The sequence below is a fragment of the Chinchilla lanigera genome, unplaced genomic scaffold (genome assembly GCF_000276665.1).
Source record: "Chinchilla lanigera isolate Chin_1 unplaced genomic scaffold, ChiLan1.0 scaffold00034, whole genome shotgun sequence".
Lineage (NCBI taxonomy): Eukaryota > Metazoa > Chordata > Mammalia > Rodentia > Chinchillidae > Chinchilla > Chinchilla lanigera.
Window position 1 is genome coordinate 5126627 of NW_004955435.1, and position 19984 is coordinate 5146610.

Genomic DNA, 19984 nt, shown 5'->3' on the forward strand with positions numbered 1-19984 from the left:
TTAGTTTGAAGGCCTAGATTCAATCCCTGTAAAAGGATTGAACGTTTTTGTGTCTTAATCTAGCAATTTAAAACATCAGCTAAATAGCTGACAAAATGTTTTACTCTCCGTAATATTTTCTGTTGCAGCACCAGAGTGTCTCTTCCGGGGTGCGGTACCCCTGGTATTCAGCAGTGGGCCAAGGCGACCCGTAGAGAGAGGTGTGGCTCTGGCGAAGAGGAAATTAGGACAAAGCTACAGTACATATGTTTTTCTCCAATATCATTCACTTTGAATTAACTTTGATTACTTGAATGAGCGCTCAGCTCTCTGTGATCTGACCTAGTCTTCTGCTCAAGCTTCACTAAGCAGAGGGTTGTTTCTTAGCTGCAGTGCTTTTAAGAAAAATTTAATTCCAAAAACATCTGAGCCAGGTAAATGCCGGGGATGGCACCTTTCCCTGTGTACTGTCGTTCAGCTTCGTGCTCCCACGCTACGAATCTCTGTCCTGTGTAGTTTAGAATGAGAGAGAGAGAATGAAAAATAAGCATAAATACCCCAAAGCATAGCTCCATTTTCGTAACATATTTCCAAGAAACCCCATAACAATACCCGCCTCCCCAGCCCCAGAACAAGCACAGCCAAGAAATGAGCAAGGCTGAGAAAGAACAACGATCTGAGTTGTCATGTTTGCCAAGCAGATTTGTTGAGTGTGTACGCTTCCACACCATCAGACGGTAATAGTTTAGCGTGAAACCTCAATTCTTACGAGAAGAAAACCGTGATAAGAGATAATGCAGACTGAAGACGGGTTGTTGATATTTTCTTGCCCACTGAGTTCTGGGGGGCTAGGAGATGGGGGTGAGAGGGTGGGGCCAGAAGATCCGGTGAGGCCTTACAGTCACTGGCTCCGGGCGGCCGTGTGAGATTGCCTGCAGGTGTCCGGGATTCCTAGATGACAGGAGATGCGTAGGTCTAAAGAGCCTTCACTCCTGTTTTGGTAAACCAAACATAACATGTGTGGAGAATAATAAATAGCAAAACAACCCAATAACAAATAGTAGAATTAAATAGTAAAGGAAATGTCCAGGCTGTCGGTAGTTGAAAGCAAGGTGACAGATGTCACTTCCGTTGGTGAGACCATGAAATCTTCAGAATGGGTATTAACTCAAGTATACTGAATGAAGCAGCATTACTTTTTTCTCTTTTTACTTCTTAGGACTATTTTCATAAATCTGTCAGAAAATAAGGACATTTATAGTGGAGATTGTCTTTGGGTGAAACATAAAGTTTTAAAAGTCCCATGAAAAAGGACACTGCCATTTTCCAAGGATGTGATTTTTGGTTATGAAAGAAGTGCCGAAGCGGTGTGACTGGCTTATGGCTGGGATACGCGCAGCTGTGCAGTGCCATTCTTAGAATGGATTTCTAAGTTTCTTTTCCTTATAGAAACTTGCATGGTAAAGAATTCTCTGTGCCTTGTGTTCAGTGTATAAGATATGAGAAGCCACGTGTATGGTCAGTGTGAGTTACAACAGGAAAATGCACCTGTGTGCCTCTATTCTGAAAATCATTTGTCAGGATAATGTAGTGGTTTTTGAACTATGAGGAATTAGGTTTAATTGAGTTACATCAGCATTCTCATCATTGTAGATGTAGTTGAGGTTGATGAATAATTTTATTTCATTAAACAGACCTTTTCATTTGTCATGTATTTTTATTTTTATTTTCATATTTAGCATGTGTAAAACATACTACGCTTATTTTGGGTTTAGTTAAATACTTAAGCATGCAGCATATTGCCTGGCATATAGCAAGTGCTTAACAACTGTTTGAACCCATGAATTTAATATATGGTGTTATATTAAGATATTTGCTGATATTCTTTCGATGGCTTATCTCCTATTAACCACTTACTTTCAGTTAATTAAAAGGGAATTATTATAAGACATTCTAAAAAGAATATTAATATTGGTATCTAAAAATTAAAGTTTTTCGTTGGCACATTGAAAAACAAATTGTAAAATATGAGTAGTGCAGATAACTTTTCTTGGCATGGGGTTTGTGTGCAGGGAGTGAAAAAGATTGACTAGACTGTACATAAAAAAGGTGAGTCAATCATCAGAAATAGTTCCTGGTGACCGAGATCGTAATGATTTTACTGCTGCCCACCGTATCCGTTTCTTTCCTGGAGATGTGCAGGTTATATTGTCAGTTTTTCCATCATGTTGGCCTCCAAGAAAATGAGCTCATCACCCAGCCTCCAAATGCGCCCCTTCAAATGCTATGGAAGTTGTTAAAGTTTTCAGACTGTAACACATCCCTGAATGCCAAGAAATGGTGGTTGTTTTCTATGTATTTTAATGCTGTCATTATGGTCATATGCTTTTTTTATCCCTTTTTTATAGTCATACAGTTTATCAAGAAAGAAAATTGTGCACTACACCTGTTTTGACCAACGGAAAAGAGCAAATGCAGCATTTTTGATAGGTGCTTATGCTGTAAGTATCTCTTCATGGTTATTTTCTGTAATCAGCACAATGGAATGCTCCCCCTTTCAATCCAGGCTACTTCACCAGGGGATTGCAGGAGGGGGAGAGGGTTAGTGGCTTGGGTACCGACCTGTGTTGAAAGTGTGGACTGGCGCTGCTGCAGTGTTTACTTGTAAGATTTTATTTTCCGGTAGCTAGTGAGAGGCAGCTGCCACCACAGTGTGTAGCTTGGATTCCGCAGTTCTGTGTTTTAATAAAAAGAATACCTGGTGAGAACATTTCCGGGAAAAATAGTAGCGTGTGTAGGTAGGTGAAGCGCAAGGGTGGATGACAGGGAAAACAGACATGAGCAAAACAGACTCGGCAAAATATTAAAAATTATTTTTTTCAAAGAAAAGTAATTTTACAGCTGGGTGTGGTGGCCCATGCCTGTAATCCCAGCATTTGAGAGGCTGAGGCAGGAGGGTTCAGGCAAGAGGTGAGTTCGAGGCCTCCCAGGGCCACGTAGTGAGTTCAAGGCCAGCCTGAACTACATAGTGAGACCCTATTTCACAAAAAAAATTATGGAAAACTTTTACAGTCTGTTAAGGTGTTCCCTTTTTGGGAGAAGGTATCTGAGATTGCTGTAGATAGAGCACTAGAATCCTTTTTTAAAATCATCAATCCATTCATCTCTTTTATACAAACGCTTGCAGTAGTAAAACTGAATATAAATCATACATACATTACAATTTCCCACGTAAGTAGACAAGACCTTTAAAAAAATCTTGAGTAGATTTTTTTTTTTGTTCTCCGCACATACTAAATGTCAATAAGAATTACATAGGAAAACATCACCGTTTCTGGAATTTTCCACATATGCTAAGACGGGGCAAAAACTTGGGAGGGCAGAACCCATCAGTGTTAAAATGCCCTTGCAGCCTAGAAGAGCTTTTCAGAGAGATGTCTGGTGTCGTCTAGTTAGCAGTGTGTTGCTAAGTGCAGGGGGAGAGAGATCACTTCCCCTCATCTATGGGGAAGGCCAGCTTCTCTGCAGCCCGGAAGCACACTGCTGCGTGACCTCGTTCTGGAGGCCTTGATGGAAGGGACTTGGCTGGGAGACGTCGCTCTCTGCACATCAGGCCTGAAGCCCAGGGCACGGCCCGGGGGTGCTGTTGTGAAGGCTGTGCTCTCAGTCAGACAGACAGGAGCGTCCATCATGAAGGGGCTCCCTACCGGTGGGCGGCACTTCCCCTTAGGTTTACTTAGTTAGGTGTAAAATGAGAGAGCTTGAGGGGCTGGGGATTTAGCTCAGCGGCAAAAGCGCCTGCCTGGCAAGCGCAAGGTTGTGAGTTCGGTTCCCGGTACCGGAGAAAAACCAAAAAAAAAAGAGAGAGCTTGGAGGTGATGACTCCTAAATGTCCCATTCTCAGGACACTAGCATATTGGTAGCACCAGCCAAGCTTTTGCTGCACAGAACCTGCATGAAAATGTGGCTTTCGGCAGGTAGGTTCAGGGCAGTGCTGGTCAGCCAAATTCAGCAGGCGTGCTTATTTTTCACTGCATGCTGATAACTGCTGCTCACCTGAAACGGAGGGTTGGCACTGTGATTAAAATAAGGAGTGCTTGCGCTCACGTCTGGACTCGAGCCACGCCGGCAGCATGTCTTTCCTGAGGGGTTTGTGATGCCTGGTGAGTGTGTTATTCTTGGATCCTTCGTCATAAAGGATTGCCATGAAGAAGAGGGCATCCCGCTACCACTCTTACTCTTCCTAGCCCCCGTTTCTCTTCTTTGCCCCTCTGCCTTTCCTCACTTACCCTTGCTGTTTTGGTTAGCGTGGCCCTTCATTTCCTAGAGCACCTGTAGAATTTTGCAGTGAACTAGTTATAGTTCTAATAGATGCACTGAGTGTGTGACAAAAACCCCTGCGGAGTCCACGTTGTCTTTAGGCAGAACTTTCCACCACTTTAAAGAAACCAAGGAGAGAAAGAACAATGCCAGCAGGGCGAGGGGGTGCTGAGCACAGCATGGGCTTGTCTTACATGCAAGCGACAATGTAACTCGCCGTAAAGTGATTTTTCTTGTATCGGTCATTTCCCAATTGATTTCCTGATCTAATTTTGGAGCTGCGTTCCCCTGAAAGCTATTTGACCCAAACCCTTAATAAAAATGACACTAAGAATTGTGGTCCTTTTGGAGTTTTATGCCTTTCTTCATATCGTCTCTTTGTCCTTAATTGTTGACACAACTCTAGTAAGAAGACGGTAACGTGCCTTCCTCATACATCTCAGTTAGATTTCATAAGTGCTCAGTGTTGCTAGCTGGCAAAGTCTCAGCCTTCTGAGGGACCCTTCCTGGACACAAAGGCTTCTACCTTTGGAGCAGACACACACTGTGGGACAAGCCAGGTAGGTATGTTTGCTCTCAGAGAAATCTGTGACAGTGAAGGTGACCTTTTCTTTCAAAACGTAGAATTCGCCCGCTCCAAAAAGAATTGACTCATAAAAATATTTCATACTTAAGACAGCCTTAATCACTAAGTCTTAGTTTTCTAATTGGTAGAATTTGGTTAATACCAGGGTTTCCCTGTCTGTCTCACAGAAGTTGCTGTGGAGATCAAATACCTAACTGCCTGTATGATAGGTAGCTCCACATTACATATCTAAGTGCTATCTCACATTTATTGCTTTTATTCTTTCTCTCCCCAAATCTGTTCATTCCCCTAGTTACCCGCCTACACTTCTAGTCACAAATTATACATCTTCCCACTACGCAGCGTCGCCTGGAGTAGCCCTGGCTGATCTGCAGCACACGTGCTGCGGCTGGCAGTTCCTTATTGAAAGCTCAGAAAGGTTCGCATCCCTGACCTAGACCCAGACTCCGTCATTGTCCCTCTGGACCACCACCGCGGCTTTATTCGTTGTTTTCTGCTTTCCTTTTTACATTCTTGCTTCCTTCTAATTTAGTTGCCACATGACTGTCAGACTGCTCTTTTACAAATACAAATTAGAGCTGGGTGTGGCAGGACACACCTGTAGTCCCAGCTTCACGGGAGCTTGAGAAGAAAAGACCATTTGAGCCCACGATTTTGAGGACCCATCTCCAAGAAGCAAAAACAACCTCAGTAATAGACGCACAATATGTAAATTAAAGCACCTGTCTCAGATCTGATTGCGCGCTCTTCTTGGCATAAAATGTGTCCTCCTCACCGTGCCATTAAGATTCTTTCTGACCTGACCTTGTCTACCTCTGTAAAGTCCTTTCTTGGGCTGGTCCCATCTCTCTGGGCCTCTGACTGTGGAAATCTCTCACTCGTTCCCATCAGGAGGCCGTGGCATGCCTGGTCTCTCCACGTGGAGTGTTCTTTTTCAGCCACTTGCATGCTTCGTTCCCGCTCACCGTGCTGTCTCAGGCTGTCACATTTTACCCTGCTGTCTTCCTGTTACCCACCAGGCTGCAGTGTTTTATTTTCTGTACAGCACTCTACAATTGGAAAGCGTTCTGTTTATGCACCTTTTTCCCAGACTAGAGGGTAGAGACGTGTGTCTAGAGGGTGATAAAGTATTTAACAAGAGCCGAGGCCCATCGGAGTTGGAAGCTGGCCGCAGAGCTGGGCAGAGGCCTGCAGGCTTCTTGCCGTGTTGAGTCGTGGGCAAGCGTAGGTTGTGGGGTTGGGTAGGGGCTGGTGGTAGCAGCTGCTCACCAGCTGCTGGGGAGCTGTTTCAGGGCTCGAACGCTGAGCACCCACGTTAGGACTCCGCTGGGCCGCTGCTAGGTTGCTGTGTAAGTGCCTACTAAATGGATGAGTGATGGGGTGGCAGAATACGAGTGAAGGAAAGGAAGACGAAGAAGAAGAAAAGTAGGTGATTCACAGGCAGCTCCTGAAAATGACGAGGTTGCACATAAAGTGTAAAGCGGTTTCTTCTTCATTACCAGAACCTTTGTGGAAGTGACTGCGCCAAAGCAAAGACTCATAGGTCAAGGTAGTACCTGGTGCATTTTTTATGAACTTGTATCTTTCTAATTTTTATTATGGTAAAATACATACAATGTAAAATATACTGTCTAAACTATTGCTAAGTATGTGATTGTTTAACTTAGAAAGTTAAGTTCAGTGGCTTTAAGTACTTTCACGTTGTCGTATACCCAGCACCACCTCTCACTTTGGAATGTGACATCTTGTGGCCTACGTGATGTACCTACGAAGTCAGGGCTTTGGTTGTGGTTTCTCTGCCGGGTGATGACAGCAAGCTGCAGGGGTGCTTGTGTTTCTGTTTTCTTACCATTTTGTACTTCATTAACATTTTATATTGTCATTTCGTACTTCTCTCACAGACTTGTCATAAGGGTCAAAAGGAAGTAGTACAGATCCTCATGGTCAGTCGGGGAGCTACAGGGAAGGGAGCCCTTCTCTACGGGCGATCCTTAAGCCAGGATTGCTGGGAGGATGTGGTGATACTTAAGTGGATGACAGGAAAGTCCCTGCTTGTGCTGCCGTCTCTTCACTTCCTGTGCTGTGACTCTCTGGTCATCAAGTTCGCGGGCTGAAATTTTAAGAAGCGATCATCTTTGCCAGAGAGGTGTTTTCCTTCCAGTACAGCACGCAGTGCGACTTGTAGAGTTAGGGCGGGTGATAACCCCTAAAATACTTTCGTGTGAGTTTCAAGAGGGTGGCTTTAAAAACTACGAGTATGAAGGAATCACATTCTTGCTACGTGCTTTAAAGCCAAATCCTTGCTCTTGTGTCACTGCACCATTTTTACCTCCCAGGCCTGTGGTACTCAGGTTAAGGAGGATTTGGATCCATTTAGGTTCAGGCCACACTGACTGAAGAAATGGAAAAATAATGTATGAGCAGAAGTTAAAATGAATGTGATTGTTTAACTTAGAAAATCAGGTTCAGAGCTGAAGAGTTCAGAATTTGTTCGGATGTGTGGAGGTTTAAGTAGAGGGGGTGAGCATGTTGTGTTTGCTCTTACCCACTTGGTAAGTCCCCAGATTTCTCGGGAGAGCGCTGCGTCACCCCCTGGGGCCAGCCTGGGCCAAGGGTCACGTGTGGAATGTGGGTGATAAGGCTGAGGTTCGTAGCTTCCTCAACATGCCTGTATGTGCTTCTTGCTTTGTAGACTGCATGGAGGGCCTCAGCAGTTCTGTTCTACTCCTGTCTGCGTGCTGACTGCAGAGATGCCACCCTCCGTCTGTAGGAGCGGTGGGGAGCAAGGACAGCTTCGCTGCGGGCTTGGCTTTCAGTCCGCTTGGTAGTTGTATGCTTTGCGCAAGTTACTTCACTTTTTCAGAGTCCTTAATTTTTCTTCTTTTTTTAAAATTTTTTTATTTTTTAAAAATTTTTCTTCTTTAAAATAGGGATGATAACGTCCTGGCTCACGAGTTGTGAAGAGGCCTGAGGGAGGTCGTGGGTACAAGGTGACACTGGGATGTTGTAAGCGCTTAGGAACGCCTGGCGGCTCCGGGCAGGGAAGCGAGTGGCCTTCCCAAGATTTCTGGGCCACGCACCATTCTCCTGTCATGCACCTGTTTGTATTTAGAGCTTTAGGCTGCGCCCTGCAGATCTGAAGCCCTGGTCGGCTGCCCTTCTTCTGTCCACGTATCTTCCCAGCCATCTCTTTACTGTGACGTCCTTCCTTGGCTCAGGGATACTTAGGTGGTGGTTAATCTGATCATGGCTTAGCACAATTCACTGGCAGGTGTATGAGCTCCACCTCCTTTCCTGGGATGTTACTTGTGTTAGAGGAAAAAAACTGAACCAAATGAATTTATTATTTGTGAGACGCGTAGTCAGGTATTCATTAGTCAAGCGAACATTTACAGTGTTTACCTCCTAGGAACCCTGCGTAGCACTGTGGTATGCTTAAAGGAATATGAAAGAAGAAAAGGAAAAGAACAAAAAGAACGCCTAGCTTAACAGGGAGGACAGATGAGCAGTAGGGAATTGTGGAAAGTGGAGCAGGTGACAAGTTTGGGTAGTGGAAATTCATTCAGCAATGTGTTTGAGCAGCTACTCTCTGGCAGCCATTGTTCTAGGAGCTGATGGTACGAGGGTGAATGACTCCTTGTCTTCTGCTCTGGGTGTCGGGACTTGGGACCAGACCTAGAGAGAGGAAAGGATTATGTTGGCCAGTCCTAAACCTGGTGTTGTGGCCTAGGCCCGTAATCCCAGCATTCTGGGAGGCCGAGGTAGGAGGGTGGCAAGTTTAAGTCCATTCTGAGCAACTTAGCAACTTAGTGAGACCCTGTTTGAAAATTTAAAAAGGGCCAGGGTGTCATTCAGCACAGAGGACCTGGATTTAATCTCTGGGTGCTGGTTATTATGTTTTGGGGAAGAAAGAGGAGTTGGGAGAAGAGTTTATGTCTTAAACATTGTTTGAAAAGAAATAATTTAATGAGAAGGGACTTTATTTCCTTGCAGGTTTTTAAAAATACTTTAAACGGCGTAACTGATATAGCACACATGGGAATAAAAATTGAAACTGAAGAAGCAGCATGATCTAAAGGCAAAAGCTTCAGTGGTGAAAGAAGATAAAATGGGAACAGGCTTCAGCTTGGGAGAGAGAAGTGGGCGCAACCCTGATGGGGAGACCGGAGTGAGGGTTCATGCGGGGATGGGGTTAGCTTTTAGAGGGTCGCCGGCATGGGCGAGGGTTTTCCATTGTGCCGTGAGTATGGTATTTTGAAACCTCTTCCTCATGTTTTAGGGGGTTTCTTTTCCTTGTGGGATGAGGATTAGTGGTCATTTTCACCTGTGGAGACAGGTGTCTTCCTTGCTGTCAAGGATACCTGGTCCTTGTAATGTTTAAGTCAGTTTGCAATAAACTTGATGCTATGTGGAATCTCTAGTTTTATAACCTTTGTATGTAGGGTATTGAAAGACCACAGGTTTAAAATTTTGATTGGTGAAAATGATGCAGTATTGATGTACTGATCAGTTCTTCGCTGGTTGATGAGACTTGCTGCTCTTACTGTTTTATTTATAGTCTTGTTAACTTTTGAACACTTGTGTTTTTAAATTATTTCCTGTACTGAGGTTATTTATAAGTTGAAAACCCGCTGTCTCTTCCCTTTAAGAGAGGAGTCATTTCTTCGTGTGTTGTTTCTATCAATAGTTGCAGAACAAAAGAAATCGCGTCTGTGAGCCCCAGGTTGCTGTGAACAGGTCGGAAGTCCATGGATCTTCAATTCTGGTACTCACCAAAGTGCTGTACTAAGTTCTCACACTTCTGCGGGAAGTTCTCCTGTATAGAAGGAGGGCAGTTACTTGGAACTGCCGCTGGTGGACCTGTTTGTTATTGAGCCTCGAGCTGTTGGTGAATAGACGCGAGGTGTATTCGAACAGTGTTACTTTCCAGTGGTTTGAGTTTGGATTAAGCATGTTAGTTTCCTTGTTCTCTGATTCAGAGCTGCTGTACGTTGTCATTAAGATCTTACAGGTGAAACAAATGTCATTTAAAAATAGGTGAAAGTACCAGGAAAAACGTTGGTTCAAAGTAATAAAAGCATTTATTAGAACAGTGGTAAAGCAGATTTATTGTTAAAACAGTCACTTAACAGAGCTTAGCCAGAGTGTTCGGCATCGGGCCGCGCTTGGTGACTCTACAGATAGCATTGTGCTTCTGCTCGCAGAAATTCGCGGAGAGGAAGGGAGGGGTGGCACATGGCTGGGGCAGGGCAGTTTCCTGTTTTCAGTTCCTTACTTTTATAGAGCGATCGGCAAGAACCCTCTTGTCATATTGCCTGTGAATGGGTCAGTCTTTTCTCCTTGCAGACATGTGTTTATTGGTGGCTTTCAAACAGGTCAGGCTCCCTAAAATCATACAAAATTTCCAGTGTCAGAGTGGGAGCTCTGCTAGTGTTTTGCACATGGGTAGCATAATATACCATCTTTTATTTATATTTATTTTTTTATTTTTTGTCTGTTTGAGACAGAGTCTTCCTATGCAGTGCAGGCTGGTCTTGAGCTCACTTTTGTAGCCCAGGCTGGTCTCGAATTTGTAAGGATCCTCCTGCGTCAGCCTCCCCAGTGCTGGGATTACAGGCGTGCGCTGCCACGCCCAGCTTGGTACTTTAAATTATTTATTGACTTTTTTTTAAAGAGAAAGAACTTTGTCATATTCTGCACGACAGCTGCAACATCTCGAGCAGTGTCTGACATGCTAAATGCTCAGTAAGTGTTTACAGAATGAATTACTGAATATTTGATTGATAAGCCTCAGTTGGTCATCTCCTATAGTTTTGGGAGTTTGATATGGAGTAGTTTAGAAGCTGCAATACTTAAAAATAAATTAAGAATCCTAGTGTTTTGAGGCATTGATTTTTAAAAAAATTACTGACTGTATTGGTTACATGGTGCATGACTGTAATTGCAGTGAGGCTGAGGCAAGGGGATCACAAGTTCAAGGCCAGCTGGGCAGTCTAGTGAGACTGGCTCAAAATGAAAAATGAAAGTAGTTGAGGGTGTATCTCCTTGGTAAAGTGCTTGTCTAGCACAGGCTAGGATTAGCGTCCCGACACTGTAAAACACAGAAATGAGGATTTGTGTAGAATAAAATGGGCTTTGTTGAACACACACACACACACACACACACACACACACGTATATATGTACATATATATGAAATTAGTATTATGAACAGTAGTCTTAATTTTCACCCCTGCATCATTTCTGTTTTTCTCAATAGGTGAAAAATCCTTATGTATATGTCTACATAGTTGTTAATAATTGTTAATACATTTTTAAACAGCCCTTCTTGCAATCTTAGGAAAATTTTCAGTAAGAAGTAACTCAGTTCTCAAGAGAAGTGCCAGAACATTTTTAATCAAAGTTGAGTCTTTGAAAATCTTTGCTGCACACGTTCATTGTGGAACAAAATGGAAAGGCCACTCAAAGCCCTGCTACTTCCCGGGACAGCAGTGTGGCTTGGGATGTTTTTGCTGTGTCTGAGTGTGAGGTCTTGTCCTGCACCTGCCTACCTGTGCCTCGCCCGTCGTGTACCCGGAGAAGGCTGTTGCTCTTGGGGTTATATTTAGACACGTCTCTAGCCGGAGCTGTAGCTTTGGGCAGCGAGATGGTTTCTTGAATACGTGCGGAAACAGGAGTTGCAGTAATTCTTCTGGGTTTATGTCAGAGGAGGTTCTTCGGCTGCCTGGTGCTCACACGGTTGTAATTAGTATCTGCTACCGAAGGCTTTGTGTTTACTGTTTTCCCTTAGTTTCAAAGTAAACATATGTTTTTTTAAAAAGACACACTTTTTTTTTTTTGGTAACGGGAATCAAACTCAGGACCTTGCACCTCCCAGGCAGGCGCTGTGCCCCTGAGCCATCTCCCCGGCCCAAAAGATCCTCTGTTGCAGGACCACTGAAGTACCTCCGCAGGAAACTCGTAGAAAGAACCCTGCTGTGGCCCCACGTTTTCCTGTTTCAGTTGGGGAATCTTAGCCCTGAGAGGTCAAGCACCTCATCCAAGGTTAAGTCTAGGTAGGGATGAGGAAGACTCGAACCTAGACCCTAAAGTTTGTAGTTTGGAGCTTTATTCATTTAAAGATAATTTCTTGGCAGGCTAGCCTGGGAGTAATACACCATATCTAAGCCATAATAGTCTGCAGAATGTTGAAATAGCATACAGGGTGGAAGGGTAGCATTTTCCAGATGGTACTGCAGTATTGTTTCAGATACACCAGTCACAATTTCTTTTCCAGGAAACATCTGAGCTTCGATTCTGCCTAGAGGGCTGAAACTCCAGATACCTTCGTGTACCCACCTGGTGCAATGGCGACTCTTGGCATCATGGACCTAGTGATGCCCAGGGATGTCTGAGCGAAGGTCTAAGTGTCAGGAACGATAGGGGATTAGAAAGCGAGCAATGCCATGAAGTGAGTTGAGCTAGTATCTCAAGAGAGAGTCTTTTTTTGAGATTTTTCTCCAAAGAAATAAATACATTTTATATCACAGCTTAGCACGCGTGCATGCACACACATACACACACACATGTGTGCACACCATTTACATATATAATTGAAACCAAAGTTTCATTAGACACTTGTTACAATGAAGTACACTGATTCTTCATTTTAAAGACACTGTCATTACTCATTAAGTTGGTTTTGCTATTTACTAATGGATTGTGACCTGTGGTTTGCAAAACTTGTCATTGGAGAATCTACTTATTGTGCTTAGGAATTTACACAGTTTTGAGGGCATTCATTTTGACACTGAATATGTAGGTAATAAGACCCATCTAGGATAACCTACAGTTAACACGTACAGTTTAAGAAAACCTAGATAAGTAGTCTGAACTCCTCAGGGGCTCCTATTTGTCAGTATTGAGATGAGCCTCTGGCTGCAGGTGATGTTTATTACATTGATACTTGATTCTTGGGAAGGACTTAAATACCCCAGTCATAGGATTTCTGTTTTTCTTGTTTTCACTTGACTCACCGTGTTGCTCTCAAACTTTTCTCCTGCTCTTCCCCTCTTTCTGGCAGCCAGAGCGTCTGTGTGTTCGGTCGGGATGACCTCGAATGAGCAGTGCGTGTGCTTGGGTGGCGCTGGTCACTGAGGAGCCAGCCTGAACCTGCCGTGCTGGGCCTGTCTTGTCAGTGCTGCACTGGTCTCAAGTTCTAGGTCTGTGCTAATAAAGTAGCTAATGCCCGATTCATTTCACAACAGCGGACCTTCACATTTTCAAAGGGTTTTGGATTGTGTAATTTTGTGTGTGTGTGTGTGTGTGTGTGTGAGACAGCATCTCTATGTATGTAGTTCAGGCTGGCTTTGAACTCACTACGTAGCCCAGGCTGGCCTCGAACTCATGGCTATTAGCCTCCCAAGTGCTGGGATTACAGGTATGTGCCACCACGTACAGGTAGGATTGCACAATTTTAATCAATATGAATTTGGTTTCAAAATTTTTTTCTGTTTGATACAGTGAATGAAATTGTATCCTGTTCCCCATTTTGGAAAGTGAATTAATTCATGTTACATACCTTTGGAAATTTTAAGTCAAGGAGGAGCTCACTGCATCTTCCATGGAGGTGCCGTATGTTCAGTTACTCCTGTGATTTTTAGCGCTGCACATATAGTTACCGTGCTAGTAATCTTAGGCCATGTCCATACAAGCCGCTGTGTTCTCGTGGTAGCCCACTCCATCCCTGTGTCTTTCTTAGTGTTCTTTCTCCTTGCTCGTCTGCCGTGGCTTTGTCTCCCCTGTGCCTGTCCTCCCCAGCTCCCCATTTCTCCCCCATAATGGCAAATGCTCGTAGGGCCTTCGCGTTTTCATTATGGAAGTCAGGGTTTTTGTTGATGAGGACCTGGAACCGGCGATGTAGTTAGACAGCAAAGTAATGGTGAGTGAAAGTACGTAGCAGGGCCAGGAAGAGGTGGCCTCTACGTCAAGGAAATAGAGTCGCTGCAGGGCCTCACAGAATTGTTCAATAGGAAGGAGCATTTGTGGTGCACAGTTTCAAATTAATAAGCGGACCGATAAGCCTTTCCGTGTGAACATACGCACGGTAGGATGAGTCAGACGTACGATTCTTTGGAGAGCGGAGGTGTGAGTCATTTAGTGGGCCTGCTGTTGAGAAATTTCTTGTTTAATGAAAAAAAAACCTTCTCAGATAAAAAATTTCCTGATGTTTCCTCTCTGGTTTGTTTGCCTGCCCCCTCCACTGCCTCCAACTGTTCACTTTGTCATTTCCTCACTACCCCTGACGCAGAACAAGGCTCGATTGTAGCCTTTTCTCATCCTGTCTTGCAATTAATTGTTCAGTCTGCAGTCTGCTACAGTGAGCGCTTCACAATTAACTTGCGTTGCAGTCTCTCCCCTGCTGGAATGAGCTCCCTAACTCTTGCGTAGGTCTGTGTCCTCAGTGCCTGGCGTAATGCCTGTCTCTGCTGTTTTAATGAGTAAAGGAATGAACGAGATAGGAAACCTCCCTGAAGGGGATTCAGATTCCCAGTGGTGACTGATCGTGTGCTCACAGCATATAAGAAATGATGCAGATGGACTCCAAGCTCAGGGTCATCATACTACAATAGTCCCTGCCTTGTCCATGATTTCACTTTTGGTAGTTTCAGTTATGCATGCGCTGAAAATATTGAATGGAAAATCCTAGGTATAATTCATAAGTGTCAAATCATGTGCCATTCTGAGTAGTGTCATGAAATTTTACACTGCCTGTCTCCATCCCATTAGGGATGTGAGTTATCTCTTTGAGGTATCCACACTGTATATGCTACCCGCCCGCTAGTCACTCGCTAGCCATCTTGGTTATCAGATCTTCTGTGGCTGTGTCACAGTGCCTCTGTTCATGTGACAGATGCTGTGTCCCAAGCCTACGTCGCTCACTTCACTTGATCTTATTACAGAGGCCCCGTGTCCCACTTCATCATGAGGGTGAGTACAATATGATAGAGTAGTTAGTGTTTTATTTTTTTATTTTAAAGAGACAACAAATAAAAATGATACAGAATTTCAAAACAAGATAATAGGAAATGAGCAATGGTTATTACATCGCGTATTGTTATCTTCAAAGTAGTTGCTCAGATTATCAGGTACAGGCATGCAAAATTGAGCAAACATACAGTATAGGCACCAATGGCTTCTTTCAGTGAACCAATGGAAACTAGCAGTACAGTTATCTTGTCTATCCTGTGTGTGTATATATATATATATATAATTTTTCCCCCTTCTTTCTTTTCTCTTTTGAAAGAGAACTGTATTCATACAACCCATTACAGTCAATTGATGTGGCTGTTCTATTCAGCTTTTGTTGTTAATCTCTTACTGTCCCTAATTTCTGGCATAGGTGTGTACAGGAAAAAAATACAGCATACGCAGCCCTGCTATCTGTCAGCATCTCATGGGTCATGGAACGTATCTCCTGTGGATAAAGAGTGACGACTGTACTCTTATCCCAAGGTCTTGCCCTTGACTACTGTCACTAAGGTCCTGGCTCCGGTGTTTTTAGTTTGAAACCAAGAGCTTGTTGAAGCATGTAGGAATGGACCCATCCTCTGTGCAGAATTTAGGAGCCTGTTAATAGCATTATGGGATATTGTCTGTCTTGGAGTTGAGGAAGCCTTAAATCCTGTTAGCTGGAGTGTGGTAAAATATTTATGTTTCCTTCTGAAATGTTTGAAATTTTGAGAAAATTCTTGGGCCTGCAAGTGAGTTGCAGTTTTGTCCACAAACTACATTATTTAACACAGAGCCAGTTTCTAAGTTTTTTTTTTTCCTAGAGACACATCTGTGGAGTAAAGTGGAAAAAGTGACCAAATGGGGTTAACATTTAAAAATAGTCTCTAAAATTATGTTGTTTTCCTGTCTCCAACTAGGATGTACAAATTAAAAAAAATTTTTGTTTTTCAAATAGTATCCTGGCATTGGACCGGTGTTCTTGGTGAGCACACAGTTTTAAAAAATAATAGCAGATATTAGATTTTCTATGTATGTACTGACTGATGAAAGTGTTACTTCTGAATTTAAGCAAGAAGAAATCAGATTAAGATCTTGCAATTAGGACCAGGGATATAGCTCAGCGGCACAAGCGCCTGCCTGGCAAGCACAAGGTCTTTGAGTTCGATTCCCGGTACAAAAAAAGAAAAAAGAGATCTTACAGTTAAAATGTGTGAGATTTCCCCAGAATGTGGCCCACAGGACTCCCTCTGTTAACTCCATTTTACCCTTCTGTCCACACCCCCTGTTAAAGCAGGTTTGGCTGACTGCGATTTCAGGTTTTCAGGTTCGATGCGGAGTGTTAAGGGCCTCTGACTTCACGCTGTGTGCTGTGTCAGCCCTGAGACGCCCTTCCCCTGAGGAGTTGCTCAGTCTCACACCGTGCTCCTCACAGATGACACCCAAACTCAGCGAGCTCCTCCCTGCCTCCCAGGCCTCCCCTGAAGCCTTCACTGTGCATCCCGACAGGCCCGGAGGACATAACAGACTTGGCCCCGAGGCAGAGCTGGGAGCAGCGAGAGCCCTGGTGTCCCTGGCACTCCCGTCCTTCCTGCCCTCTGCCCAGCAGCTCCCCCTCGCTTGGACGCCCCGGGTCCACGCGAAATAGCCAGTCCCCTCATTTCCCTGCCACTCCTTCTTCTTTTCTCTCTGTACCTTTCCACTCCTGGTTTTTTCCCCACGACTTTCACCTCGGCTTCCTCTGTCCTGACCACTTCTCCCTCCTTTGTTTCCCTTCGTGCTCCCCCTCCCGTTCTAAAATCGGATAATATATAGAGTAGCGTTACTGCAGTAATGGAAGTTTTTGGGTTGATTATAACTGAAATTGTTTTTGATTTACCTAAATTCAAAATTTAATAATGATTTTCCTAGTAATCTAATCAAAAGGGAGAAGTAGAGGTCTGCTGTAACCTTCCCAATTGAATATGACTATTAGTTTTTAGAAGGAAATTGTCTTTCTCCCCTTCTGTGTGGTTCGTTTGCTCTTTCACTAAACAAATATTGGTTGAGCAGCTGTGCCCGATGCTGGGCTTCAAGGGGTAGCAGTAAGCAGGCGAGAGGACCTGTCCTCACAGAGCTTGTGTTTCGCTGGGGGAGGCAAATGGACAAATGAATGGCCCTTGGTGGCGGCTGTGTGGCAGTGCAGTGGTGACGGGGTGGCTGCTTCAGACTGCAGCTGCAGGAAGCTCTCTCTGCGCTGTTGTTGATGACAATGAAGAGCAAGAGTGTTCCAGGCAGAGGGAACAGCGTGTGCAGAGGCTTCAGGCTGGGAGTGAGCTGGTGACTGAGGAGCCGAGGCGCAGGCGGTGGAGCCGGAGCCCGGAGCTGGAGGCCAGGCCAGCACGGGGAGGGGTCCAAGGCCTGTGTGGCTGGGAAGGGAGAGCGTCGGGGTTTCATTTTGTATGACTTGAGAAGCTGTGCGAGAGTTGGAATGACCTGATTTGTGCTTAGACTTTTTAAACTCAGCGTTTAGATCTCTGCTTGAAGCTTGCTATGATTCAGTTACCTCTGGGATTCAGATTTCTCTTATGCCACTCTGCATGCCGGTTTGGCTGTTTACATGTCTGCTTCCCCTGTCTTCAGTTTTACATCCCTATGACGTGATTTGGTGCCTGCAGCTTGACACACGGGCAGAGAGGTGGGTTTGGTACGTGGGTTGGGCATTAGCAAAGCCTTCCAGTATTTTCTTGGGATTTTACCACGAGTGTAGCCCTCCCTTCTTCTACCAGCTGTCTCCTAAAGCTAGGAGAAGAGTGCTTTTTGTAGTTCAGTGACAGAATCCAGTCATTTTGCCTTTTGACTTACTTAATGATAATACGTATAGCAGTGCTCCCCAACCTGAGTTATATATCAGAAATGTTCATAGGCCAGACTTCAGTTTTGGTGAATTAGAACCTCAGGGAGGGTACATCAGGATGTCTATGTTTTAAAGCAGCCATCTGTATTTTTTCTTTTTCTTTTTTTTTCTGAGGAGTCCTTAAAGTTGGGATTCCCTAGCTGGAAGATTACACATGTAAAAAGGGTGCCCCACGAGGTCAGCTTGTCCTTGGTAATTATCTGCGGTACCCGGTGGCAGTAACTCTTTCCTGAATGAAGAAATGAGTTATCTGTATGTAGAAATGTGGAGAATTCTCTGCTTATCCGCTCCTTTCCCTTTGCCCTTCCCCGTCCTCATATTCCTCGCTACCACGCAATCCTGCAGTGTAAGTCTTGCTGCTGATCAAAAGATACGTGGGATTGAGAAATGGCCGCCTAGGGTGAAGGGGGCCGCTTTCTGGAAGAGGTGGGGTCTGCTCATAGCAGCGAGCCAGAGGAGAGGAGAGTCCTCGCAGCCACAGGGTAGGTGGGTGGGCTTTGTGCAGTTCCTGTGTTGGGAATGTGTGCGGGGCATCTTGGCTGGCCTTTGATGACTTTTACCTAAGTTGGCATTACCCTCAGTTCTTTTCAGCTCTGTTGGTGGAAATCGGTGAACTAAGGTATTCAGGGGACATGATTACTTAAAAACTCTCTGCCCACTTAGGAGTGATTACTTCTGTTATCTTCTTGAAGGCCGGTCCTGTCATGTGGCGTATGTTTGAACAGTTCAGGCTAATGCGCAGAAAAATTGCCCCAGCGTCCTTTCTGTAAACACCTAACTGCTGGGCAGAGCTCCTGTTTCCTCTGGATTCTCTAAGCAACAACTCTTTGTTAAATACTGCAGGAGAACAACCAGTTCCTTGTTTGTGCTCATTGCTAAGTTTTCTGTTCTTGAATAAGTTCAAAGAAGGGTAGCTTACAAGTTACTGTGAGATTCCGGACCTGCGATGGAGTTCCCATCACTGTAGCTTCTTAGCAGTGTGCGTAACATTTTCTCTACAAGCTTCTTAAAATTTGAAAAGAATAAGATAAGTGTATTTGAAAAAGCCCAGCCCAGGTAACTTAGTGACTTCATGATACCCCACCACGAAAGAAGGGGTAGGGTGGAGATATGCGCTCAGTGGGAAGCCCTGGGTGCAGCTCTCAGTCCAGACTGCTAAACAGCAGCAGAGATCTCAGGTGTGAGCTCTGTTACTAGAATCAGTGCATTGGATTCTTCGTTCCGCCCTCCCCCTCTTCCTGGGAGAGCGGAGCTGGCTTCAATGGATCAGTTGCCATCAGTTGATGGGAAACATCCTGCTTCAGTTGGGTTGTGTCCCTGTCTGGTAGTCTTCCTCCTGTGCTTGTCCAGAAAGGTTTTGACCTCCTCTACTTACCAATGTTTTCCTCCAGTTGCAGCAAGAAAATCTTTGTCCTCTCATATTTGCACCAGTGAGAAAGGTTTGCGTTTTGAAATTGCATTAGATACAATAAGTTACCAATCAAAACGTTTGAAGTCAGCGTTCGATTTAGAGCCACTGAAAACCTATTCATTTCCTCGTGTAGCTGCCTCAAGTATTACCGTTGAAGGGAGAGAATGTAAAAAGCCAGTATACTTTTTTAATTATTTTAGGGTTTGCATTTAGTTTTCACAATAATGTTTTCTATTATATTTTATTTTATATATATTGTTTTTGTTTAGTGGTAATATGAAACATAGTGTTGTTTTTTGTTTTTTTTTTTTTTGTTTTGTTTTTTGTTTTTTGAGACAGGGTCTCATTACACAGTTCAAGCTGGCCTTGAACTCGCTTTGTAGCCTAGGCTGGTCTCAAACTTGCAGTGATCCTCCTGCCTCAGCCTCCTCAGTGCTGGGATTACAGGTGTGTGCCACCACACCTGGCCTCACAGTGTTGTTTTTGGACGAGTCTAGAAACCTAACAATTTTGAATTTTTATTGTGGGTAAAATATTGACAGAACTTGAAATGTTAGCCTTTCTGAATAAGCTTTTGGCTTATCATTGACTTGCAAGATAAGGGCTTTTCCTAATTGATAATAGATGTTAAAAGGATTTAAGTATTAAATCATAATCTGTTAGAGTGGGCCTTCTAAACTTGATCACATTTGTCCTTGGTTTAAAGAACACACTTCTTCACCTTCTTTCATTTTCGCTTCTTCATTTGAAAGATTTTATGAGCTAGGGGCACACGCCTGTAATCCCAGCACTTTGGAGGCTG

The 19984-nt window shown here is 44.1% G+C and overlaps 1 protein-coding gene across 1 annotated transcript in view; it reads left to right on the top strand.

The window, feature by feature from the left end:
- Positions 1 to 19984, top strand: part of Cdc14a (cell division cycle 14A) — a gene marked incomplete at its 5' end in the record, with an annotated part of 130677 nt that overhangs the window by 27051 nt on the left and 83642 nt on the right. The window contains 1 exon segment of the mRNA XM_013516522.1: positions 2388 to 2480. Coding sequence (XP_013371976.1) covers positions 2388 to 2480 — 93 coding nt within the window.